The following is a 26,899-nucleotide window of genomic DNA, read 5'->3' on the forward strand; positions in this document are numbered from 1 at the left end:
TACTGTGGTTTATTATGAGCCACTGACAGAACCAACATCAATTGAGATGATTCCTCTGCAAGAAATAATTCTGATGCATGTTTTGAAGGAAGAAAAATAATAAGCCCCTGTTGAATCAATAAACGATAAAGATTGCTTCTCACTTGCTACAAGCTTTATGATAGATATCTTCTTAGCCTGTGGTCATACATCTGGAATGCTACTTGAGCTTTTTCCATTTTAAAATCGATTGTAATGTTGATTATAATGTTGATTCTAGTACAAAATGTTTATGTTCCTCATATGGCATTACTGATTCCTGTGATTCATGACTTGCATTCTTCTTCTCCTAGATGAGGTCCAAATTGTCATGCTATGAACATCACCATGTATCCTGTGCTGGACAGTGTTGTTTAGGAAAAGGTTCAAAATTCTCTAAAATATCCTTATATGAAAATAGAATTCCTGGCCCCTTTGCCAATCCATGAGAACAATACTGTAAAACAATTGCTGTCTGACCTCAGTTCTTGTGCTACATTAGATAAGGAAGATCCCTGTTTAAAAGCCAGAGAAATATATAATTAAACACAGCAAAAGCATTATAGGGCCTTAACCATAATTAGTCTCAGAAACTTCCAGAGAAGGATCCATTATTTTAATTGTGATGACCGGTCAGCCCCATCTGCCTTTTATTCTTCCCAAGACTCAGAAAACTTTTCAGAAATCTGATCACCTGTTGCTTGGATATGAATGTATCTGAAAGAAATGAAAAGACAAGAGGCATTTGGCAAAAAAGAAACAAGTTGGTTTAATTAAACTCAGCGGCCGGGAGACTATTGACAAAGTGCATCCGAAGAAAGTCTCTCGCTGTACAAAGTTTGGGGCAACAATAGATTCATCTTTTGGGGTACAATAAAGCAATTCTGCTTTCTTGAAAAAGCATCATAATGGTAAATATCAAGTGTTTGCATTGGATAAGGGTCAAAGATGGTTCTTGATCTTGTGGAGGGCTAGTGTGGGTCAACGCGAATGTGTCCAGATGTCTAGTGAAGGTAGCAAGTGATTACAATGTGTGGTGTGCATGGAATGTCCTGATTGGCTCAGATTTTCTATCTACATGTAGCATCTAGCTTTGTTGTAATTGTTTGGGAATGTGCACCCCTGTCCAAACGTGTTTCATTGAGGCCAATTTCCTCTGACCTATTTGTGGTTTTCCCTGGGTGTCGGTTTGTCTTTGGGTTAAGTGAGACCCCACCTGTGACCTGCCACTCAATAGAGGTGAGTTGAGGTCTAAGGGCCTGTCGAACCACGTATCTCTGACTCAAGTTTGATGGGGAGGTCACCTTGCATGTATTCGACAGCAATGATGCACGTCTATTAGAACTTCTAGAAATAATCTGGCGGTCCTTGATATAATAATTTTTACTGACATTCTCAATATTTGTCATAGAGTACATGGAAATTGACTTTACCGATATTGACGTTGTTATGCATACTACCTAATATGAGGAATGCATTTTTACAGTAGGAAATCCCCACTTGTAGGAAACCACACACACAAGTACAATAGTGAAAACTGGGATTAGTGATGTGAATAGTTTGGATACACATAGGAGGATCCAAGAAAAGATACTACTCTACCAGTCCTCCACAGGGGCACCTCCCTCCTTCTTCATGACAGCCTATAGATTATGCAGTTTGTGGATGGCAAAAGCTAATGTCCCATTGTCCATGATGTTTACAGGGATAAAAGTACTACAGGTAGCACCAGTCTTGGCACACACCCCACCCTCCATCGCGGTCATCAAGTCCAACACATACCGATGTTGCATCAGCATTAGGTGGATAGCTCTCAGTTCTTCCTTGATAGCATTGAGGTCAAGCTCAGTATCATTGATCAAAGCTTTTGTTGCTGCCAAGCAGTATGGTTCTGTTGCATCTGAAGCACAGAGAAAACAGTGGAAGTTTCCATACAAGTAGGAGCTGCTTCTTCCCCTCCAACCATGTGTATCTATTAATCTTAGTATCTCAGATTTCCTGGCCTGGGGCATCTATGCCATCGCTGTGCCCCCTCCCATGAGGCTCTTCTTCCCTATCGTGATTGAGCTGAGAAACACTGCACTGGAATTCTAAGCCCGTGGTCCACTTAAGGAAGGTGTCCCCAAAGATGTTAAGGGCCACCCTGGGATTGCAGACGGAGGCAGGAGCAGATGTATTTGTGTACTGGTGCAGTGGTCTTGCTACATCCAAGAACCTCTTTTCTACGAAGACCCGGTTCTGGACAGTGTCCTCCCCTATAGTACCCCTTCGTGCCCCTTCTGTGATTCCAGTCTACCTTGGTTTGGATTTTGCTATGTTCTGTAAAAAGATACAGTGCTGTGGTGTTCTGGTCAAACCAGGTGACGTTTACTAATGCCCTACTGAGTTCTAATCTATTGGGTTGAATCCTGGCCATGATCCTACATAGGTACAGATGGACGCAGCATTTAACTTTTTCAGGTACTATCTCCTGGGATAAGTAAAGCTTGTCTGCGCCAATGGTGTGGGGTATCAGTGAGCATATGAATCATGACCTGCTCATGGTTTGAGTGCCTACGGCAGTCATACGTTAGTACCAGGTGTTGTGTAGCAGTTTGCTGTGTAGTGTATGAGGAATGCTAGCATTTGGTTCAGTATAGGTGTACATGAGGCGAAAGAGGTCCCTGCTCATGGGTTACAAGAATGGAGAAGTAGAGTTTATGAGGTTAGGCGTATGTCTAACTCTGGAGGGCCTCAAGAGCACCTCGACTAAATAAAGCATGGACAAAAATACAGAAATACATTACTTAGAAAAAAATTGTAGGCTGTAGGATCATCTTCAGGGGATATGTCTGCCAATTAGGAACCCAGAGGCGTCTTGTCTTGGTGCAGTACAAAAATGTATTTCTTTAACAAAAATGGTTGTAAAGTCAATTTGTAGTCAGTGTTTCTTGAGGGGTTGGCCTTGCAAAAGTCCTTTTGATAGCTTTGATTGAAGGGGTGGCGGACCGTGACAATGATGGTGCACTTGCAGCTCAATCACAGACCTGTAGGATACGAGCTGTGTGTTGCAGGTTAGCTTGGAAAAAAACATAGTCAGGCAGTTGTTTGGAAAATTCCTGTGTTTACATTTTACCAATGCGCTCAGTGGTTTTACTGTGGGCAAATTTTACCTAGTGGGGTACTGGAAGGAGGTGCTAGGATTTTCTTTTTTGGGGGGAATGGTGAGCTTTAAGTTGATTAAGGAGGTGCTAGGACTTTTGGGGAATAGTGAGTTTTAAGCTGATTTAGTCCTGTTTGTATTTTGGTCCCCCCTCTCCTTGCTATGGTGGGGGCAATACTCTTCTTCTGTTGGCTGCTCCATTAAAGGAGTGATGTTTTTATCAGTGTCGAGGTGTCCTTTTGACCTGCATGTACTGCATGCAATTGTAAGGAGAAGTGGATATTTGATTTTTAGGCTATTGTGTCAATTGACACATTTGTGCACCTTGGGCGTCTCTGCACGTGGCGTAGAACAAGGTTTACTCTAATTGGGTTTATTTGCTGGGTTACACCCTTCTTCTGAAGGGATTACAATTTTGGGCTGTTTTCAGGCTGCTTTGTGCAGGTTTCAGTTGGATTTTACCTGTGCTTTGCAAATTGCTAATTATAACAAGTGATGCTGGAGGTGGTCAGAGGGTCGTTCCTAGAACACCTTAAGGCCCTGCAGGGAAATAGCTTGAATTGTGTTTGTTTGCTGTCTTTTCCAATGAGAGCCAAGTGTCACATTGGAATTTTGTGTTCAACCTGATGTAGGTAACACAAATGGAGTTAATAGATTTTTCACTGTGGACTCTGGTCGTGTAGTCTCTGGGAATCTGTTCTGTGGCCCCATGACTTTGATGTGGCCATGACTGGGATTGGGCTATGACTTCCTTGCTCAACGTTCCATGAGTCCCTGCGAATAGAATCTGACCAGCTGGGCGCAGTCTGTGAGGCGACCCCAGCACCTTGTGTGTGAGCTGCGAAGGCCATAGGTGGAGACCCTCTCCCACCCATCACTCCCCTCTGTAAGAATAGTTGAGCCACAGAGCACACAATAGAGATCCACAGGTGGAGGCCACTGTGCACCTGCCCTCGGTGGATCAGATCTCCATGATTTTTGAGATGATGAACTTGTAAGTGAATATAATGAGCATTAAGGGCACTATTAAGCCAAATACACATATTGCAGTAGTCACAACATGTGTGAATAAGGTATTCTCACACGCTAACATCATGAGTGATGGGACAATGCCAAAGAAGTGAAGTATTGCACAAGACTTGCAGAAGGGCTAGATGCAGGACATAGGGGTCAAGCGGGGTAACAGGTTAGCCCTATAATCCAAGTGTCTAATTGTGCCCATTAAAGATTTGACTGCATTCAAACAAACATATTCATTATGCAGCGTCTTAAGAAAAAGAGGGCAGGTCTAGCTTGCATAAATTGTTTACCTCTAAATAAAGAAAAAATGAATTGGTTATGAGCAATACTATGATGTTCACAATAAAACAAAGTGCATTGTGCCTTGTTCAGAAAAACAATTGCAACTCCAGGGGACCAGATTTTCAACTTTGTTCTAGCTCACCAGCTAAAATCCAATGCAGCATCCTAATCTTGTTAACAGAAAACAAGAATGAGGGTTTGCGACTAATGTCAGATAAGGCTCTATATACCCACATGTTTTTGTGATAACATGTTCACACACAGAGGGCTTGCATAACTCAGAACAAAGAATGACAGCAGGGCACAACTTATGCACCACTCAGTATAGTCACTCTTAAGTCACAAATGACCAGCTGCCACATGGCCATAAATCAAATACAAATTTAACAACAAGATGAGAGGCAATATGATCATAAATAAAGTGTTTAAATTTCAATAATTTCAATCCATGTTTTTCAATGTTAATGGGAAATTCTTTATTCCAAATTCTTCTTTATCATGTGGGCACAGCCAACATGTTTCGCCCTACAACAGTGGCTTCTTCAGGGCTGTCGAAGCGTTTATCAGATAATTGTGTTTCAGTTTAGCACATTATCATCAGGCATTCAGTAGAGGTGGACCGTCGTATGTAAATGAACAGCCATGGTTTGGAAGTTCATGTTCAAGTATCTTTACCGGGTTTCCTCAAGTTGTGTGGGTAACTCTCTGCTCTCCCTGGATGCTTGCACTGCAGCAATTTTTTTTAACCCATATGAGGTGAGATCTCCCCGAACAATCCTATCAGGGCAATCATATAAATCTGGTCAACCCAAATCCCTAAATGCTGATCTCATATAAGCTAAAAATGGTATATGCATGCAATCATTCCTGACTGCATTGTTCAGCTCCAGTCCTGGTTTTAACCATATTCAAACCCATCTAAGTAAGGGTCGCAGAGTAAACAGATTAAAGATGCAACCCACCCCTAATTACTCATGCACAGTAAAGAAGGCCACAGGTGACTGCATAGAGACTGAGGGGCATATTTACAACAGAATGGCGAAGCATGGTGTTAAGCAATCAATGATCACCCCATGCTCCCCCATTCTGAAAACGCAGGGATGCATTGTATTCACAGGAATACAGCTCAGCCCTGCTAAATTCAGCTGCCTAGCACCAATGCAGGAACCTTTGCACCATAGTGCGAGAGTGTCTGTTTTGGGGGAAGGATTGTTTATCAATCATTATACAAATGCCAATTTGAAACAGCTATGTGTGCTGCATTGTGCAGCAAACATAGAAGTTGAAAATCGCCATTTGTTCAATGATTGTTTATATGCAGTAAGGGACACCTTCCGTCACATACACAATCATTCATGCACAATGCAGCACACATAGGAACAGCAAAAACGAGAAAGCATTTCTCCTTGTTTCACCATGTTAAGACCAGGTTTTCTCTGTAAATAAGGGGCCGTGTCAAAATCAATGTGTGTGCAGCAGAACGCCCACCGCAACCCCCATTGCCTACCCCTTTAATGCTGAGTATAGTGTGAAGGGGGGCCTTATTTATTGTAAATAAGGTAAAGGGATTTTTGGCACAGGAACATCACAAAAAGTTACATTCCTCGGGTGATAGAGGCTGGTAAAAATGCCCCCAGAGAGATATGACTGTCGTTAGTCTACCACATGCGATCTCAAACAGGATGAAGAAGAAGACTTGTGACGCACAGCTACTAAAGGAGATGTGCCTGTCCACGGACAGCGGCCCCAATCCTTAGTCGGCAATGATGGTAGAGTTGATTCGGCAGAGCAGATTCACAGAAAAGAGTGCATAGGTCCACGGATGCATGCCACGGTGCTCATATAGAGTGCATACCGCAGACCTCAAGCTGCTGCAACAAATGAGGGCCATATTATCAAGAACAGCGATACATTATCGCCGCTTTTGCGGCAAGAAACTGCTGCTAAAGCGGCGATAAGGGGCTTGATAATATGCCCTTGTGAATTTCCATAGAAGCCCAGGTTCTGGTGTGAAGGTCTTGATAATATGGCCCTACATGTTCATATGCGATGATATGCAAGTAAGGGTGTACTGTTTTCAAGTATGTGAATTTATAAGATGATAAAAAGCACATTATAATAATATAATTCTTGAGCTATCATGCCCAGCATGGCAGTATTATGGGCTTAAAATGCGTTTGATAACTTCTATCCCAAATACCTGTAATGAAATGCATGAATCAAACTAACCATCAAAATATAATAATTGTGCTATAAGTGAATACAGTCAGTATTAGCATTCTGAAAACAGATCAATAGATGAAAGAATACATGCACAGCCAATTCATGAAATGAATCAATTAGCTATTGCTGAATGACAGAGTCCATGACAGTGCAGCACATCACGAAGCATAATGAGTTTGTTCTTCACATCATCAATAAAAATATATTCATCACCTTGTGCTTTTCTAGGGCTCCCTTCACCTCCTTATTTCTCAAACAATAGATCAGAGGGTTCAACATGGGGATTAAACAAGCATAGAAGACAGAAAATACCCGACCTAAAGACTGGCTCGACTTGGGTTGAGAATATGTAAGAATACTTGTGCCATACAGCAGCACAACAGAGACTATGTGAGAGACACACGTGGAAGCAGCAGTCTTTCGGCCTTCCGTGGACCTGATTTTTAAGATTTTTGAGATAATGAATGTGTAACTGATTACAATGAGCATTAAAGGCACCATCATGAGCAAGACACTCATTGCAGCATTCACAACTTCTGCAATAAATGTGTCCCCACAAGCCAGCTTCATGAGTGATGGGAGATCACAAAACAAGTGAGGTATTTCATGAGACCTGCAGAAGGGTAAGCTAAAGCTCACAGAGGTCAAGTTAATCGAACAGGCTATCCCTATGATCCAGGAGCCCGAGGCCAGCTGAACACACATTGAGCTTCTCATGATGGTTGTGTACCGGAGAGGGATGCAGATTGCTACATAACGATCAAAAGACATGACCGTCAGTAGAATACTGTCTGTGGTCGCAAACATGACAAAACAGAACATTTGTGTGACACAGCCAATGAAGGAAATATGTCTGTCCTTGAGCAGCAACCCGCTCAGTGTTTTTGGAACAGTTGTACTGATGTAGCAAATGTCCACCAGGGACAGATGTCTGAGGAAAAAGTACATGGGTGAGTGCAGGGTTGGTTCCAAGGTAAGGATGACATAGATTATAAGGTTTCCGAGGAGAGTCATCAGGTACAGAAGGATAAACATGACAGAGAGAAGAACCTGCAGCTGGGGTGATGCATCTGAGAAGCCCAAGAGAAGGAATCCACTTCCAAGAGTCAGGTTTGACCTATCCATTGGAGCACTGTGATCATTCTGCAGAGAAAATAGAAGATACAATTACATGTTATTAAGGTTGTATTATCAGCAATATAACAAAAATAACAATTTCCCTTATCTAACAAATAATACTAATGTAACAACATAGCAAAATGATTTAATCAATTGTCGGTGACAAAGGCTCATAGATAACTTACATTTATTTAAAAAAATAATTTATTTTATTTTTATAGATATAGATTCCATTAGTTTACATCCATACTTTTTTTGTCAATTCCTAATGAAAGATACGAAAAAATAAATTTTTATAAAGACAGAGACATTTTTTTATACACATAATATGAATAATGACGAATATGTTTTTCTCAACAAAGCCTGTCCAATTACCTCTGCTCTTTACGGTCTTCCTGAGACCCACAAGTCAGAAACTGATCCCCCCATGAGACCAATTATATCAACTATTGGCTCTAGTACAGAACCCTTATCCAAATATGTGGATTCTTTTTTGTGCCCTTTAACTCACAGATACACCTCGTATATTCGCGACACTGGCGATATTATCAACAAAATAGAGGGAACCCCGTTCAACCATATGACTGACATCCTGGTGACGCTCGACATTGAGGCATTGTACACCAACATTCCTCAGTGTCGAGCGTTACTTGCGGTGTCAGCCCTATTACAAAGATTCCCAGACAACCGACCAGATAGTTTTATCCTTCAGTGTCTGGAGACAGTACTGATGAATAATTTTTTCGAATACAATGGATTGCTGTTTAAACAAATTAAGGGTACTTCAATGGGAGCATCTTGTGCCCCATGTGTGGCCAACACATTCATGGGAGAGTGGGAAATACAACACATCTATAATGAGATGGCACCATTTTTTGAAAATGTCTCTACCTGGAAACGATTTATAGATGAATTTTTTTTTATTTGGAGTGGTCCAGTTGTGATGTTACAAGCGTTTATCCTTTGACTCAACACTAGTGACCCCAATCTGAAGTTTACGGTAAATTACAGTCATGACTATGTGGATTTCTTAGATATTAAGATCGATGGCACTAGTGGACAGTTAAATGTGAGCTTGTTCAGGAAAAGCACAGCTAAGAATACTATCTTAGAATTTAACAGTTACCATCCGAATTGTCAACGGGAATCTATTCCCTTCGGCAAATTCCTACGGAATCACAGGAATTGCACAGATATGACCTCTTTCCATAAACATGGAGACGCTCTGAAAGAACGGCTACTCAAAAGAGGTTATCCTCACAGGCTTGTGAGACAATCCTACAAGAGAGCGAAATATTATGACCGACAAGCATTATTACAGAGATCCAAACGTTCCAAATCAGATTGGATTACTTGTATAATTAATCATTCCACGCTCAACTTTAAGTTAAGGAATGTCATTAACAAAAATTGGAAGATCTTAAACTATGATGAGAATGCCCCAATGTTACCACTACCCCTTTTGGCATATAGACGGAATAAGAACTTAAAAGATATGTTGGTTCATACACGTCCTAGTAAGAAACCATTAGATATGAACCAAAGATCGATTACGGGCCTACCAATCATCTTGGGCAATCACAGGTGTGGCTCCTGCCATGCCTGTGAGTCTGCCATCGTATCTGATGTCATCTCACACAATGGGAAGGAAATTAAATTACGGCATCTTTCGAATTGTCGGAGCAGCAATGTTATCTACATTCTGTTTTGTAAATGTGGGCTAGCTTATATAGGAGAAACTGGTCGAGAGTTCCGCTTACATTTCAGTAAGCACAAGTCTTCGATCAGAACCAATAGGTTGTCAGCACCGCTTGTACAGCATTCTATAGACATGAACCACAGTGAACAAGATTTAACATGGTCTATTCTTGAAAAAGTTCAATTAAAAATAGGTCAACCAGTAGAAATCACACGCAAAAAACGAGAAACGTTTTGGATCTTCCATCTGTATTGCGTTAAACCTGGTCTGAACGAAGAAATAAACTGGTATGTCACTAAATTTTTTGTCCCCCTTCCGTAATCTTTATTGACATAGGAAAACTTCTTTCTGTAGAGTCAAATATTAATCATCTTATGTGATAGCTGAATCTTTCTGATAATTCGCATGTATATACTCTGATTTATTCATCCATTCATTTTTTCTGAAACTTTAGGGGAATTATCTTTATACAATTTTTCCCTTCTCTCTTTATTATTTAGAAGTAGGGGTAATTAATAATTTTTCTTATATAAAAATCTCTTGTATAATCACATATTAATTATCTTGTGTGATAGCTGAATCTTTCTGATAATACACATCTATATATTTTGTTTCATTCATTTTTTGAAATTATAGGGGTATTATTTCTACACTATTCTCCTCCTTTCCTTTCACCATTCAGAAATAGGGCTAGTTGTTTCCTTTTTTATGAAAAATCTTTACTTGGTTTATTTATGCGATAAGAATATCATAAAATTACTATGGTCAAAGACGATATGGCTCCTCGCCCTCATAGCTTATTCCAATATGGTGGCAGCAAAGTGCATCTTCTATTTTTAATCTCACTCCTTTCAATCCACGATCTTCCGGGTCCTTGCAAAGTATCGCGATACCTCGTCCGTATCACCGTGGGCGAGGTTGCTTATAAAAATTCTTAGGACGCTTGGCATTTTCCGCCTTTGTTTGCAGCGAACTGGGAGAGGGACACGTCGCTCCTAACAACTTTACGAAGTTAAGTAAGTACTAGAACTGCTGTGCACTATGTTTTTCGTGACCATTAAAGTAGTCCTGCTTGATGCTTCGTATGCATATATATAGCAACTGAGGAGAACCCGGCGTTTTGTTAGATTACGGGTGGGGATATTAGCGGTCTTTCATCACCTCATGCCATGCTCGAATCCCATGTTGGATTAAGCAACTAGTTATTAAAGGTGCATGTTCAGCACTGGATAAACAGTATCCCAGTTACCAACACCCACTGTGAAAATAGTGTAGTGTCATGCATGCGCCATATATGTGAATCATACTGAGAGGGAACGTATGCATTTGTTTCCCGACTGGCAACGAGTGAATGTTTGCCTTACTGTGGGTTACATTCTTGTGTCGTTTTTAGGTCCACATTATGATTTCATGCAATATAAGATCATGTCCAATGAGCTCCAGTTCTACACAATTGCAGACATTGTACATTTAGTACCCTCCACTATATTTAAGTTGTAACTTATTTATTCTAATAGGATTCTGGGAAAATAATTCTTGTTGGCGTATTCCCCCATTCAAAGAATTATGTAATCGCAATTACAACCTGGATTTATTACACACTGTGGACAAATCTACTATTTAATGGAGGTAGGTAATATGGGATCATTGGAGCGTACTGTTAATACTGTTAGACAGTTATTTTGCTTATTCCACTTAGTTTTCTTATTTCTGCCCGTAGCTATTTAAAAGAAAGATCAAGATTCGTTTCGCTTGAAGGAACGTCAATAATCTTATTAGATTTTGGTATATATCTACAAAGGGGTAAGAGTTCATTCTCTTTACATTGCACCTCCTTGTTCACTGAAAAACATCACAATGTTTTAGATTCATAGTTGATCCTTTCCAATTTTAGATCATTAATTGGAAGATGTATACTACATGAATACCCTATCCTAGACTAGATAGTTATTTCATGTAAGTATTTTTGAAATCATATTTTCGTATAGTGTAGTTTGTACCTTTAGGTTTTAGTCATGTTCTCGATAACAATGTTAAAACAGAACCTTGCACCACAGGATTGAGGTAGCTAACAGTTGTCTCACAATTCTCTCTTTTTTGCTGTCTTAGTTTGTGAATAAGCAATGTCATGGACTTTTGTGGGGATCACCTTGGTTCTCCCCTTTTTTTCTAAACTTGTTCTTGGTCGTTTAATTGGGAGTTTGTTCTTTTGTTGCTCTCAACAATGTAAATGCTAATTTGGTATATATATATATATTTTTTTTTTCTCTGTTTGGTGACATTGATATTGTTTGTATATTGTAGATCCCCTGGATAATTGGGTTGTTGTATTAGAAGTGGTCCTGAAGAAGGTGGCCTTTGCCGCCGAAACGCGCGTCGACCAAGTGCGGGATCTCACATTGATCTTGGAGACCTGTATTCATGAGCTTACTTCCTTATTTTAATTGGTGTGGCAGGGTATGCAACTAGAGTGAGAATGCTTGGATTGCTGAGTATGAGTGTGGTTGAAGTTTAAAAATAATTTTCCACGGGCTTAATAAATGTACTGATTTGTAGGAATTGTAAATAATGTTTAGTCATGATTTACCTGTTTTTCATTATTCATATTATGTGTATAAAAAAATATCTCTGTCTTTATAAAAATTGATTTTTTCGTATCTTTCATTAGGAATTAACAATAAAAGTATGGATGTAAACTAATGGAATCTATATCTATAAAAATAAAATAAATTATTTTTTGAAATAAATGTAGGTTATCTATGAGCCTTTGTCACCGACAATTGATTCAATCATTTTGCTTTGTTGTTACATTAGTATTATTTGTTAGATAAGGGAAATTGTTCTTTTTGTTATATTGTCTTATTCCCCTCCTTCCCTGGCTTGGTGAAGTCTAGAGGGGGTCCCATTATTTTTGCTTATAGGTGTATCATCAGCAACCAACTGCCCTACTCTTGCAAACTTCTTTATCAACAAAATCAATGAACCCACCAGTAGAAAGAGAACACTTTACAAGACAATCAAGCACTGCATCAGCCTCCTGCCGGACACACCTATTCCTCACTCCATGGAAAAGTGCAATGCCATCAATCTCTTCATTCCTTACAGAAAAAGGATGCAATGCTTAGCCTTTAAAGCCCTATCTGTCCCAGATCCTACTGACATACTCAAATCTCTCAAAGTCACTTTTTATGAAGAGGTATTACCATCATCCTTCATTAGAGCACTTTCTGAAAATGCCCTCTTACCCCTAGTGAACATTGTCATTGCCTCCATCACTCAAGGCATCCTCCCAGAAGCTCTCAAGACAGACCAGATACTCTGATCATTAAACCAAACCTACACTAGACCCTGATGATCTCGTCATCTACCGGACCATCACTCACCTACCATTCATCCCCAATGGGGACAGTCCAGCCCAAACTGCAAGGCCAGGTCCTCCCTGGACTGGAAACATGCATCCTAGGACTGGTTTGGGGCTTTCAGCATTTATCAGCCAGGATAGATTTCTGTACTGGGGTGAATGTTTGACATTGTACTGCATTCTGTCCATCAATTGTTCTTTTATTTAGGCCATTTTATTTAGTCTGGCCATACCCGTCCCACTCGGGGTGACAAATGCAAAAAGAACATTTTTATTTAGCAAACCTAGGGTCCCATTAGGATGGCCATCCTGTCGCGGGAAGGGACCGTCCGCCATTAGGGCGGGGGTCCCGTGCGTGGAAATAGGATGCACCCGCCACAGTGGCAGGTGCATCCCGCATTTTTAACATTGCGGTGGGCCGTGTTGTACTTTAAAATGCAGGGAGGGACCATAGGCAGGGGCAATCCGCCCGCCATCCTAATGGGCCCCATAGTGCGTATGCTTCAGACAGCACAGCATATCTCCTAACATGGGTCTGCACAGCACAGATTAATGAATCCCTCTGTGGACAAAATGAGGCCACAAAGAGCATCAGGGGTAGTATCTCATGGCCCATCCTTGCTTTCAATAGTGCTGTGCATTAATTCTGTCCCGATTGTGCCTTATGGCTAACCCCGGGTGAAGCACTACGCTACGTTCGTGTAGTTTGCAAAGTTTGCGCATTTTGTAGCACAGTGCGAACACGGGTAGTGCAGCGTAGCGTAGTGCAGCTTTCATTTTTTGCTTGTTCGTGGTCCTCAACGTCATGTTCGCGAGCAAGCAAAATGACATCTCAGCGAGATGCTCAACGCCGGGAGGTCAGGTTTCTCATTGCGAGTGGTTGCGCATGCTCGCGACCGCTCGCGATGAGAAACTACCAGTTCGCGTTGAGAAAGCTGCAGCTCGAGTAAAAATCTACTCGAGCAGCAGAAAACTACAGCTCGCACTGTGCAAGATGCCGTTTTCAATGATTGCACAGTGCCGGATGCTTGTCCGCACTGTGCAATCATAGAAAAACACATCTTGCACATTTCGAACATACCACTACGCAGCTCGCATAGGGCTACGTGAAGTTCGCATAGTGCGAAGTGCACTACGCGTAGCTTCGCGTAGCGCTACTTCGCGAACTATGCCCACCCTTACTTATGGCTCCTCTGATTAGCACTTGATTGCTGTCCTGTTGCTTCTATGGTGCAGAATACTCTATGGTCTTCCAGATTCTACACTAGTCTCTTCTAGGGCTTAAAGAAATATGAAGACATCCCCCCAACCTGATGGAACTCTATTTTTCAGGCATGCACCATCTTCAAAACCAGCTGCATCATTTACAAACCTATCCTGACCAACACCCTCACTCAACTTGCAGACAAACTCACAGTCTCTGGTGGTTCTCAGCACACCCACAGCAAGGACACAAGCAGACTAAGTAGTGTAAAAAAGAGTGAGAGCAGGCCATTTTCGTTTATTCAACCACAATCTGGAAAAATATCTCTATATCCATCAGGAATGCCTCAATGCTGCTCTAATTTTGGAAGAAGTTGAAGACTTACCTTTTACAGAAGACTTCTTCACTCACTCTTACTCATACATAAACAAAGAAGCAACACATTTGTTTTTTATAGGGCTTGGTGTAGTTTGCGAAGTAGCGCTACGCGAAGCTACTCAAAGTGCACTTCGCACTACGCAATCTACGCATAGCACTACACGAACTGCGTAGTACCCAGTTTGCACTGTGCAAGATGCCATTTTCAATGATTGCAAACTGCGGACAAGCATCCGGCACTGTGCAATCATTGAAAACGGCATCTTGCACAATGCGAGGTGTCGTTTTCTGCCGCTCAAGTAGATTTTTTCTCGAGCGGCAGCTTTCTCAACGCGGACTGGTAGTTTCTCATCGCGAGCGGTTGCGAGCATACGCAACCACGCGCAATGAGAAACCTGACCTCCGCGCGCTGAGAATCTCGCCGGGAGGTTTATTTTCCACGCTCGCGATCAGCAACTTGATGTTGCTGATCGCGAACGAGGAAAAAGTCTCCCCGGGATATCATGTTGCTTGCTCGTGGTCGCCAACTTAACGTTGAGGACTGTGAGCAAGCAAACAATGACCGCTGCACTACGCTACTCTACACTACGCATGTTGGCACTGTGCTAAGTGCAGTTGGCGTTGTGCAAAGTAGCTCAAACTTCGCAAACTACGCGAGCGTAGCGTAGTGCTTTGTCCAGGGTTAGTTTTTTACTTGCCGTGAATCTCCTAATGGCAACTCCACCATAGAAGCAACAGGACAGCAATCAAGTGCTAATCAGAGGAGACATAAGGCACAATAGGTACATAATTAATGCCCATTACCACCTTGTGCTGTGTCTGAAAGTACAGCCCTAATGAAAGTAAGGATGGGCTATGAGATCCTAACCCTGATGCTCTTTGTGGCCTCATTTTGTCCACAAACGAATGCATTAATGTGTGCCGTGCAGACCCATGTTAGGAGATATACTGTGCTGTCTGAAGCATACTCACTATGTTTGCTAAATAAAATGGATTGTGCCAGAGTGAGGGTATCATATTTGAATTATGCCCTTCAGACATGCCTATTGGAGACATCCACCTCGAAAATACCGTTTTTAAATAGCATTCTGTGAAATGGCCATGCCTCAGGCACACCACAGCCTCTGCTCCTCCTGTCATTAAGAGCCTGAAATACACCACCAGACCTTAGACTAATACTCAATCATGTAGAGCAACATTCTTGAATCCGAGAGGATCACCCAACCCTCGCCAATTTAAGAAAAAATAGAAGACATGCCTCTTTAAAGAACACTACACCAGAATAAAGTGCTGTAGAACTAAACTCTCGAAACACAGCTTCCTGCCAATGACACTATATCTTTGATGTTGATCCACTGCCTTTTGGGAAGGTTTGCATTGTACACATGCTATATTCATACATATCTGGAGACCTTGCTAGGGCAGACACCCTGTCCTCTCACATGTTTATGCGGCAGGATGTAGTTTTGGTCACCGTACAGTCAGACCTTGATAAGTCTGGCCAGGAACTAATTCCCTCAACCCAGGACAGCCAGGAAAGAAAATTGTCCAGGCTCGAGGAGTGACTCTATTTTTCTTAAAATCTGCTTTTATTAGGAAAATACATTTAGTTTAGGGTTTCCCATTTTTAAATATGATTTCTGGATCGGAAATTAACTTTGGATGTTCATTAGTCTACCCATGTACTATGTACAGACCCAAGAACACAATCACACCACATTCCTATTTCCACTCCACCGGTCAGGTTCTTCTTGAGTTTCTGTGTCCCAAAAATGGTGGGCGCAACATTTCTCCTCATGTTGCGACCAACCAATCATAGCATAAGTTTCAGCTCATTTGTAAATATGATTTCTGGATCGGACATTAACTTTGGATGTTAATTTGTCTCCTTTAGATGGACAATTTTTTAAAACCCTTGTACTATGTACAGACCCAAGAACACAATCACACCACATTCCTATTTCCACTCCACCGGTCATGTTCTTCTTGAGTTTCTGTGTCCAAAAAATGGTGGGCACAACATTTCTCCTCATGTTCTGACCAACCATTCAAAGCATAAGTTTCAGCTAAACTGTTGGGAGCACGACGGCCGATAGGAAATAAGCCCCCTTGGACAATCGGATTGCTCTATTATTTGAAGTCGCATGTCCAAAGGACTCTCACGATTGTCCCACAAACCCAACTGTCCAGATATACAAATATTTTTAACCTTAATTTCTCAAAAACTACTGAACAGATTTACACCAAGTCACAAAAACATGTGCTTTCTATATAAAGAACTAGCTCTCTGGCAAGGTTGGCATAATTCCATTCAGTCATTTTGACTGCAGCACTATTTAGAAATCCCTACAGAAATTGCATGAGTATTACGTTTTGGAACCCTGCACTTTTTTGGGGCCCCCACTTGATAGATCACCCTGAAACTTTCAAGGAAGAAGCTAGAGTGGATGATTTTTTTTTTTGAAGGTTTGTGAAAATTCATCAAATGGCACAAAAGTTATTAGCAAACCGAATACATTTCTTACAATAACTAGGTCCTAACTATAACTGCCCAGTAGCATATATACACATAAATATATGCATTTATTAACTGAAAAAGGTTACAAATACGTTATAGTTAGGGGCAGAGAAACCAGAGAAATTCAGCAGTTATATAGCTGAGCTAACTATAACTCATACTCACGCAATACACTGTTTCTGACCTCACACCTTTCAACACTGATGACATGGTCAGTGACATCACTGATGACATCAATGATGACATCTCAAATGACATCACTGATGACAACATCCAGTGACTGTTTGTGTTTTAAAAACATTTATGAGTCTTAAATATATACCAAGGTGTATTAGTGAATGAGTTTGTGTATGAGTGCCTGTATGTTTGATGCTGGGGGTGTGTAACTGACCTTATAAGTGAGTGATTAGTTGTATAAGTGAATGTATGGGTGAGTGACCAGGTTGTGTGAATGTCTGTATCAGTCTGTCAGTTGGTGTCTAAGTGACGGTATGGGTGTGTGAGTCGGTACTGTAACAATATTAAGAATAATATATTGACCATTGGCTTCATTTTGCATAATTGACTTCATTTTCTGCACTGACTCCATCTTGTGTAACATACTACATTTTCTGTGCACGCACGTAGCTGCAAAGTGGGGAGTGGATGTTTTTGCTCTTCACTTATTTTCGCTCCTCACTGATCAGAGTGAACTAGAACATGTTGTGTGGGATGCATGCTTGGTTACCTTTCAGGAATTGTGTGGAATGTACAGATCTATCTCAGAGTCAAAATACAGGGGTCTGGCCAGCTTCTGTCTTGACTTTGACACAGACCAGTAGGGCCAACTCGGTTTTTCATAACAGAAAAAAGGGGGAGAAGTTTCTAGAACTTTTTTCTCACATTGAGTAAAGGTATTGAAGATGGGGAGTCTTCGTGGAAAGCTGGGAACTTGTGGGGAAGACGTGTCATCACAAAAGAGCAGAACTTTTTGGAGTCCTGATCGAACTCCTACCTGGGCTGTCAAAGGGCTCCTCCAGCTTGAATTGGCAAGGATGTTGCAGAATCGAAGAGTGAGGTGTTACTTATGTTGTGTATATAATTGTAAAGTTTTTTTGCTCTTTGCTACATGTGTATATGCTATATGTTATTCGGGATTTGTTCTTAAGTTACTTGATATTTGGGAGTCTGCATAAACTAATATTTGTTGCCATCCTTTCCAAAATATTAAATTAATAAACATGTGTGTGTAACTTTAAATGCACCTGAATTTGTTTTCTTGCTTGGCCTGAAGAGAGTGCTGGGTCTTATTTTATTGCCTCGTCTTTTAGGAGTGCTGTTTTACGTGTGTTATTTAAAGGTGCTATTATACAAGGACAAGGGAACCCAAAGGTAATTCGGTAGGGACCTTGGGTAGTATCATGTTATAGAGAACAGTGGTCCCTATTCTAGAAGAATAAACAAGGGGAGATAATCATACACTAGATAGAAAGTATGTATTTTGTCCAGCCGGACGAGAATTTATTTTCATAATAGTTTTCAATTAGTAGCGTTTAAGAAACAGTCAATAACAAGTGGGCACAGCCGTGACCCACAAAACACAAGACAAAACAACGAAAAGGATTGGCCAAAAGGCAAGCCTAAATGGGTCTGTATACTTGTACTCAGTTTACACAGACATAGATTAACTTATAAACACCATTGCACATTCTAATACAGCTCAATCTTAGTGCATAAGGTGCATTGGTGTCGACGACGTTTCAATGCCACTATTAAATACAAGGCATCATCTTCAGGACAATAGAATTATACATTGTAGTCTTGACAGTAATATGCTGCGCCTTTTTACATTTACTTTACATTTAAAATGACCAGGGACAAGGTAAGATACACACAGGAAAAAAGGGGGGAGAAAAAGGTGTACATCATATTTAGAAAAATAAGCTAGGCATGTTTTCAGCATAGAAACGGTGACATTTGTGAATAAAACGGCGATTTGTATGGTTATTGCTGTGCGAATTTCGTGCTCGGGTGATATAGATATTAGAATCATGTCAGAACCACGTTAGGACTATATAGGTGGTTGTTCATAGTTTTCTCAAGCATAAAGCGCGTGACCCAGTCCTGTAGGTTAAAATTGGCATGTTTAGCGGGTTGGTCAGAACTTGGCTCGTGAGGACGGGTTCCATCGTGGGTACATACTGATACACAAATGTAAAAACGGCGCAGTACATAATGGTGAAGGGTGATTGGAAAATGGGTAGTCATTTAAGCCGCGTGTGGTTTAAAATCGGCGCAGTGCGTACTATTAAACAAAAGTGCATAGTGAACGGGGATTTACCTATGGCAGGAGTTATAATTGAGTCTCACGTAATTCTGTGAGGCGCGCGGGCCTTCACAATTTAATTGTTAAAGGTTGCTCGGTCAAATTGTCAATTTGAGGTCATTCTCCGTATGTCCTTTGTCTGTAAAGTGATCCACAAGGGGGGCATTACACTGTTGAAGGAAAAACCTTTGAGTATGGAACCATCAAATTTGAGAGAAAGTACTTTTCAAATTGTAACTCAGCAAATGTAGTGTACGTTATTTTGTGCCCATGCATGATGATCTACGTAGGTCAAACAAGCCAGAAAATCAAACTCAGGATCGGACAGCATCGCTGCAGGATTCGCTGCAAAACTGCTAATGCCCCCCTTGTGGATCACTTTACAGACAAAGGACACACTGAGAATGACCTCAAATGGACAATAATAACATTGATCAAACCGCCTCCACGAGGGGCTGACATATCGCAATTACTCACCAAAGAGGAACTACACTGGATTTTAAGGACCAACAGCATTCACAGTGGCCTCAACCGCCTTGAGGACTGGACATCCCTCTTATAAAATGCCTTCTGTGCTTTGTACTATAACATGTATTTAAGTCTCATGCTGTGTCACCTTGCATGCTTTCACCCCTGTAATATTATCTCACTCCATCTGCACCGACACTAGCAATCCCACACCACCTTAAGATGGCTGCCGCCTTTCTATCTTAATCCCTTCACCTGAGATTCCTTAGTCCTTCATCGCTTTCTGGTGATAGAGCTGCTTTGTCCTACATCACTTTCTGGTGATAGTGCAGCTTTGATCTATATACCGGGCCCTGAACCGGCAATCACGAGTCTCTCAGAAAACACGGAAGTAGATGAAGCAATTGGGCTCACCACTCCCACAGTAAGTGCTCACGCCCAAACTCTGCCCTCCCCTGCCACCCGCTATCACAGCCTGGCGTTCCCGCCTAATACCTGCTTACAATTCTGTTCTCAGATAAATGCGATTGTGCATTTTCCACCGGCTGACGTCCAAACACACGCTATTGCGCAGGGACGCTCTGAGACTTATTAAGTGAACTTGTAAATATGTGTTTTGGTTTTATTCCACACACCATTGTATTCCCACATAGACTCCTTGTAATCTTGGAATTTCGCCCTCACAGGTACCCTGGCTGTTGGCCAAGCAACCATTAATAATTAAATTGTGAAGGCCCGCACGCCTCACAGAATTACGTGAGACTCAATTATAACTCCTGCCATAGGTAAATCCCCGTTTACTATGCACTTTTGTTTAATAGTACGCACTGCGCAGATTTTAAACCACACGCGGCATAAATGACTACCCGTTTTCCAATCACCCTTCACCACTATGTACTGCGCCATTTTTAAATTTTTGTATCAGTATGTACCCACGATGGAACCCGTCCTCACGAGCCAAGTTCGGACCAACCCGCTAAACACGCCAATTTTAACCTACAGGACTGGGTCACGCGCTTTATGCTTGAGAAAACTATGAACAACCACCTATATAGTCCTAACGTGATTCTGACATGATTCTCATATCTATATCACCCGAGCACGAAATTCGCACAGCAATAACCATACAAATCGCCGTTTTATTCACAAATGTCACCGTTTCTATGCTGAAAGCATGCCTAGCTTATTTTTCTAAATATGATTTAGACCTTTTTCTCCCCCCTTTTTTCCTGTGTGTATCTTACCTTGTCCCTGGTCATTTTAAATGTAAAGTAAATGTAAAAAGGCGCAGCATATTACTGTCAAGACTACAATGTACAATTCTATTGTCCTGAAGATGATGACTTGTATTTAATAGTGGCATCGAAACGTCGTCGACACCAATACACCTTATGCACTAAGATTGAGCTGTATTAGAGTGTGCAATGGTGTTGATACGTTAATCTATGTCTGTGTAAACTGAGTACAAGTATACAGACCCATTTTGGCTTGCGTTTTGGCCAATCCTTTTCGTGGTTTTGTCTTGTGTTTTGTGGGTCACGGCTGTGCCCACTTGTCATTGACTGTTTCTTAAACGCTACTAATTGAAAACTATTATGAAAATAAATTCTTGTGCGGCTGGACAAAAGACATACTTTCCATTTAAAGATGCAGCAGTGCATTTGCCTTCTCTCGAGAGTGAAAAGTTTTGGAGTGTCCGAGTGTGCCAAATTAAAAGCACAACAGGTAAGTGAATTTCTGTATGGGTGAAGGGTTGGTTGTCTGAGTACCTGTGTGCGTGTATGAGTGTGTGTGTGGGTGGACGAAAGAGTGCGTGACTGCCTATATGGATGAGTGAGTCATTGCTGTATGGGTTAGTGTTTGCATGTGTGAGGGGCTGTACGGTTGAGTGTGTGTATGACTTTGTTGGTGAGTCAGTGCATGTGTGAGAGGTATATGGGTAACTACGTCTGTGAAAGGTAGAATGTTAGAAATAGGGGTCTTTAGTTGGCAGAGGTAGGTACCTTTGTCCAAATAGGGACCCTTGCTTCCAGTCAGGGTAAGGGGGATACACTCCTAAAATAACCACTGCTTATTCTCTTAGTAGCTTGGCATGAGCAGACAGGCTTATCTCAGAAGCAGTGTGTAAAGCATTTGTGAAGACATACAGTAACACAGTGAAAACACTACAAATCGATACCACACCAGTTTATAAAAATAAGTAATCTTCATCTAAACAAGACCAAACAACAAAAATCCACAACACAGAATAAAAAATAAGACTTTCAGATGGTAGAACTAGTTCAGTTCAAAGCAAGTTGTAAATGCAACACTTTTCCTACATAGTAATTCAGATGCGTCAGGCAAAAAAAAAAAAAGGTTTGCGGAGAAGGTGATGCGTTTGTTCCTTGCTTCGGGGGAGGTGATGCGTCCATTCTTTACTGTAGCGCAGGGCGCAGGGGTGGTGATGTGCCGATTCCTTACTGGAAAGGAGGCGATAAGTCTGTTTCTTACTGCGTTCCGTTTACGATGCAACAAGATGGCCCCTCGATGTGATGCGACGATCCGGTACAAAGCGACAAAATGGCGACTTGATGCGGTGCGACAATCTGGTCTGATGCGTTTACATTTGCAGCCGCACAGCAGGTACTGCCATGGTCTTCTCGGTGATGCATCGGGACCCAGTGTGGACGAGGCGGCGGAACCAAGTTCGGATGCGGCACTTCTCTGTGACTTGGTGATGCACCGGGAATCGGTGCGGATGCGAAACGCTTTTCTAATTACGTCTATTTTACAGCTCCCAGCTACAAACATTCTCTCTAGGTCCTAAACAGCAGCAGGCACCTCTTTGTAGGATAGAATTTCCAACAAGGTAATTCAGGAGAGCTGGTGGTGACGTCTTTGGGTCCCTGTGACTTCAGGTCAGGAGGGAAGCTCAGTTTTCAAGCCCTTGGAGATCTTTTCTTCAAGCAGGTGACCAAGCAATCAGCTAAGTCCTTCTATTCCTTTCCTTGGCAGCAAGCAGCCACTGCAGGCCAACCCCAGACAGCAAACAGCACAGGAGCAGTATTCTTCCTCAGTTTATCCGTCTCTTCTCCTTGGCAAAGGTTCCTCTTGATTTCCCAGAAGTGATCTAAAAGTCTGGTGTCTGGGTCCCTCTTTTTATACACACACATTCTTTGTTACCTAAAGGCAGAGAGTGTCTGTACCCAGCCAAAACCAGTTCTGTCCTCACTGGTGCAGCTGCCTGGCAGGAGGTGGAGATAGCATTGTTGAAGGCAGACCAGGTCCATTCAGGTGAAAGGAGATCTCCTCTCTCTACTCTAAATTCAACCTAGGTCCCATTCAGCCCAGCCCTGACCCATCAGGCTTCTGGAGATACTGCCCTCTCCCGGCTTCTGTCAATCACAAGGCACACATGACATACACAAACCTAGCAGAGGCATCCTGGATGGTTAGGCAAGAAAATACCCACTTTCTAAAAGTGGTATTTTCCAACACAGAATGTCAAAATCAATCTCACCAAAAGATGCACTTTAACGTTCTGAGTTCAGGCATGCTAAACTTCATTTTTCTATCTTGTTCCTAGGGCCAGTTATGTTTATAAGATGTTATAATCTAACTGTCCATTCTGACCTATGGGAACAGACAGCCTTGCAATAGGGAAAAACTAAATTGGCAATATTTAACTATCAGGGCATGCCACACACATCAGGGCATGTCCTTCCTTTCACATACAATGCACCCTGCGCACAGGGGTACATTGGGCCTACCTTAGGGGTAACTAACATGCAGAAAAGGGATGGTTTAGGGACTGGCAAGTATGTGCACTCGCCAAGTCGACATGGCCGTCCCAGACTGCACACAGGCGCTGCAAAGGCAGGCCTGAGACATATTTTACAGCCACTTCTGTGGGTGGCACAATCAGTGCTGCAAGCCCACCAGCAGCATTTGAGCTACAGGCCCTGGGTACACATGATGCACTATAGTGGGGTCTGACAAGTAAATCAAATCAGCCAACCATGGAATCACTAATTCATTACATAAATTTAGAACAGGGAACACTTGCACTTTGGCACTGAACAGCAGTGGCAAAGTGCCCAAAGCAACTAGATAAGCAAAAACATAGCAAAAACACAGGAGGCAACAGTAAAAAATGGAAGGGAGACCCACACCAATGGTGCCAGGTCTAACCCAGTATATGTTAGTGATTGGGTATGTGAGTGACTGTATAGGTGAGTGAGTGAATGCAAGGGTGAATGTATGGGTGAGTGTCTGTGTCAGTGACTGTATAGGTGAGTGAGTATGTTAGTATGTTAGTATCAGTATGAGTACTTGAGTGAGTGTGTGTAAATCTTTCGGTGAGTAAATGGCTGTGTGATTGACTATATGGGTGAGTGAGAAGGTGTTTGAGTAGCTCTATGGATGACTGACTCAGTGACTCAGTAGCTGCATGGGTGTATGAGTGGATATGTCAATGGCTGTATTAATGAGTGAGTGGGCCTATGAGTAGCAGCATGGGTGAGCGAGTGTAAGTGTGTGTAGATAAATGAATCAGTGACTGGGTGTGTAAATACTGGTATGGCTCTGTGAATGGGTTTGTGAATGGTTGTATGGGAGTGGCAGTGGGTTTATAAAATATTCTATGGGGTGTGAGTGGGTGCATCAGAGAGGCTGTGGATGAAGTCATCACAGATGTCATCAGTGATGTAATTTGACATGTCATCAGTTATATCACTAACCATGTAATTAGTGATGTAATAGGTGATATCATAAGCAGTGCATTGAGGAGGCACGAGTTATAATTAACTCAGCTAACTTTAATAGCTGAATTCCTCTGGTTTTGTATGAGTAAAATCTGACCCTAACTATAACGTCCCAGTAAACTTTGTTTTTTTTAGTGAGTTTCTAAGGTTTTTCAAATTCTATTTGTATGTATTTATTTACTTGATTAAGCGCAACTGCCACCCAAAGGGTACCCTGGCGCTGAGACTGCGTCCGTGCTGCAACAGGTCTATCATTACATTTTCCTAGGGAACAAGAACGTTTTCAGGTCCTTTTTAAAAGAGGGGAGATCCTGTGTACTCCTCAATGTCAACGGGAGTGAGTTCCAAAGTGTAGCGGCCGTAAAGCCAAACGCCCGGCCGCCCATCCTCACTCTATTTATCCTCGGGACCGTCACTAAGAACGCCGAGGAAGATCTTAATGATCTAGTAGCGCAGTACCAGGAAAACAGGTTTTGGATCGGCGTTGGCCCCTGTCCATGCAGGGCCTTGAAAACAAGACAAGCTGACTTGAACAATATTCTCTGCTGGACAGGTAGCCAGTGGAGATCAGCCAGTGCTCCCGTGGCAGAGGCAGATCGAGGACGCGCTAGAGCCAGCTTAGCCGCCATATTTTGTATCCTCTGTAGTTTTAAAATTAGAAGTTTTGGGGCCCCCAGGAGCAGTGCGTTGCAGTAATCTAACCGGCTAAGGATAGAACTGCGCACTACTTCTGTTCTAGCATTTTCAGGGAGAAGAGGTAAAATCTTGCGTAAGGCCCGAAGTAGGCCCATGCAAGTCGCTACTGTTCTGTTCACCGACGCATCAAGCTGCAGGTTGGGTTCAAATAGAACTCCCAAATTCCGGACCGACTTTGCTGCCTCCACCGTGCCAGGAATAGATGCAGGCCAGAAGTCGTCCGGGAGCGGGCGCGGTGTACGATCTAAGGAGCAGTGGACCACTTCCGTTTTTAGGCTATTAAATTGTAGCGAGTTCGCACCCAACCACTCGGCCGTAGCCGACATACAGCGATGAAATGTGTCCATTGATACTGCCTTAGTGCCCTCGAATGAAAAGATCAACTGAGTGTCATCGGCATAGTTGATGACCGATATGCCGAATGACTTTATCAAGGCGACCAGAGGTTGAAGGTACAAGTTAAATAGGATAGGGCTGATCGCCGATCCCTGGGGGACACCTTGTTCCACGCGATGCGTGGCAGATCGGTAAGGTGGAAACGCCACTGCTTGCTGTCTGTCACTAAGATAAGATGTAATCCAACTCAAGGCCAGGCCAGTGACTCCTGCCCTCTGTAGGCGGCTCAGCAATACTGCATGGTCCACCGTGTCGAACGCGGCCGACATGTCAAGCAGCACTAAAAATGCTGATTTGCCCATGTCGACCCGCGCCCTTAGATCGTCCAACACGGCGACCAATGCAGTTTCCGTGCCGTGAGCCGGCCTAAAGCCGAACTGAGATACATCCAGGCAAGAGTTATTTTCCAGAAAGCTGGATAAAGTTCTTGTGACCCACTTCTCTACGACCTTTACTATAAAAGGCAAGAGCGAGATAGGTCTATAGTTGGCCGGATTTGAGGGGTCCAGGGAGGCCTTTTTCAGCAATGGTGTGATTATTGCCATTTTCCAGCCTTCCGGGACCACTGCTGTGCTTAGAGATTGACAGCAGATGGTGTGGAGCGGCGGGAACAGTTCATTTTGGAACGCCTTCCAGAACTTCTGGGGCATGGGATCAAGTGGTGATCCTGATGACACACCATTAGCAAGAAGGCAGAAATCTTCCAAGGAGGGGCACGGGAAACAGGACAGCTGAACCCCCGTAGCAGATGGTTCTATCGGGGGGAGCAAGGAAGCTGTTACCTGCTCCGAGCTCTGAAGTCCACTTAGGATTTTCCTAATTTTTTCCTCAAATGCGTCAGCCACAGAATCACACAAGTCCTGGGAGATGGGGACGCTCGAGGCAGCACAAGGCGGATGGGCTAAGTTGTTCACCAATTTGAACAACGCCTGCGCTTTATTAGCGGCCCTAGTCAGAGTGTCCGCCAAGAACTGAGCCTTGGCTTTCCTCAGCTGGATCTTGTATTCCTGCAAGGTCGCTTTATATGCCACCTTGTCTACTTCCCTATAATCTCCTCTCCAAAGTCGTTCCGCCTGCTTGCAGCGGAGCTTTTGCTGGCCCAGATCCTCCGTAAACCAAGCATTGGTTCTTCTAGGCCTGTCCCCTACATTTCTTAGAGGGATCAATTTATCCAGAGATGTTCCAATCTGCTGACATAAAGTCTGATAACTTTTACCCACATCATCCTCTGCCACGAAGGGTTTGGACAGCAAGGTAGGTCTAGTTACAGATTTCAAAAGACGTGACCACCGCCTGCCAGTCCTAGCAGCACCAGTGCCACCCAT

General features: G+C 42.5%; 1 protein-coding gene across 1 annotated transcript; it reads right to left on the bottom strand.

The window, feature by feature from the left end:
• Nucleotides 1-668: 668 nt before the first annotated feature.
• LOC144798226 (olfactory receptor 10AG1-like) lies at nucleotides 669-26,899 on the bottom strand. Its single transcript, XM_078668975.1, has 5 exons — nucleotides 26,357-26,899; nucleotides 6,899-7,828; nucleotides 6,318-6,333; nucleotides 1,801-1,918; nucleotides 669-735 (listed from the first exon to the last, which is right to left on the bottom strand). The coding sequence occupies exons 1-5, from the start codon at nucleotides 26,897-26,899 to the stop codon at nucleotides 669-671; spliced, it is 1,674 nt and encodes a 557-aa protein (XP_078525101.1).

The sequence above is a fragment of the Lissotriton helveticus genome, chromosome 12, assembly GCF_964261635.1.
Source record: "Lissotriton helveticus chromosome 12, aLisHel1.1, whole genome shotgun sequence".
In the NCBI taxonomy this organism is placed as follows: Eukaryota; Metazoa; Chordata; class Amphibia; order Caudata; family Salamandridae; genus Lissotriton; species Lissotriton helveticus.

Coding starts and splice junctions, on each gene's coding strand:
- LOC144798226 (XM_078668975.1), bottom strand. CDS start 26,899: ATGGGTGGCACTGGTGCTGCTAGGACTGGCAGGCGGTGGTCACGTCTT. Junction 7,829..26,356: donor GACTTCAGAGCTCGGAGCAG/GTAACAGCTTCC, acceptor TTTTCTCTGCAG/AATGATCACAGTGCTCCAAT. Junction 736..1,800: donor CTAATGCTGATGCAACATCG/GTATGTGTTGGA, acceptor CATTTCTTTCAG/ATACATTCATATCCAAGCAA.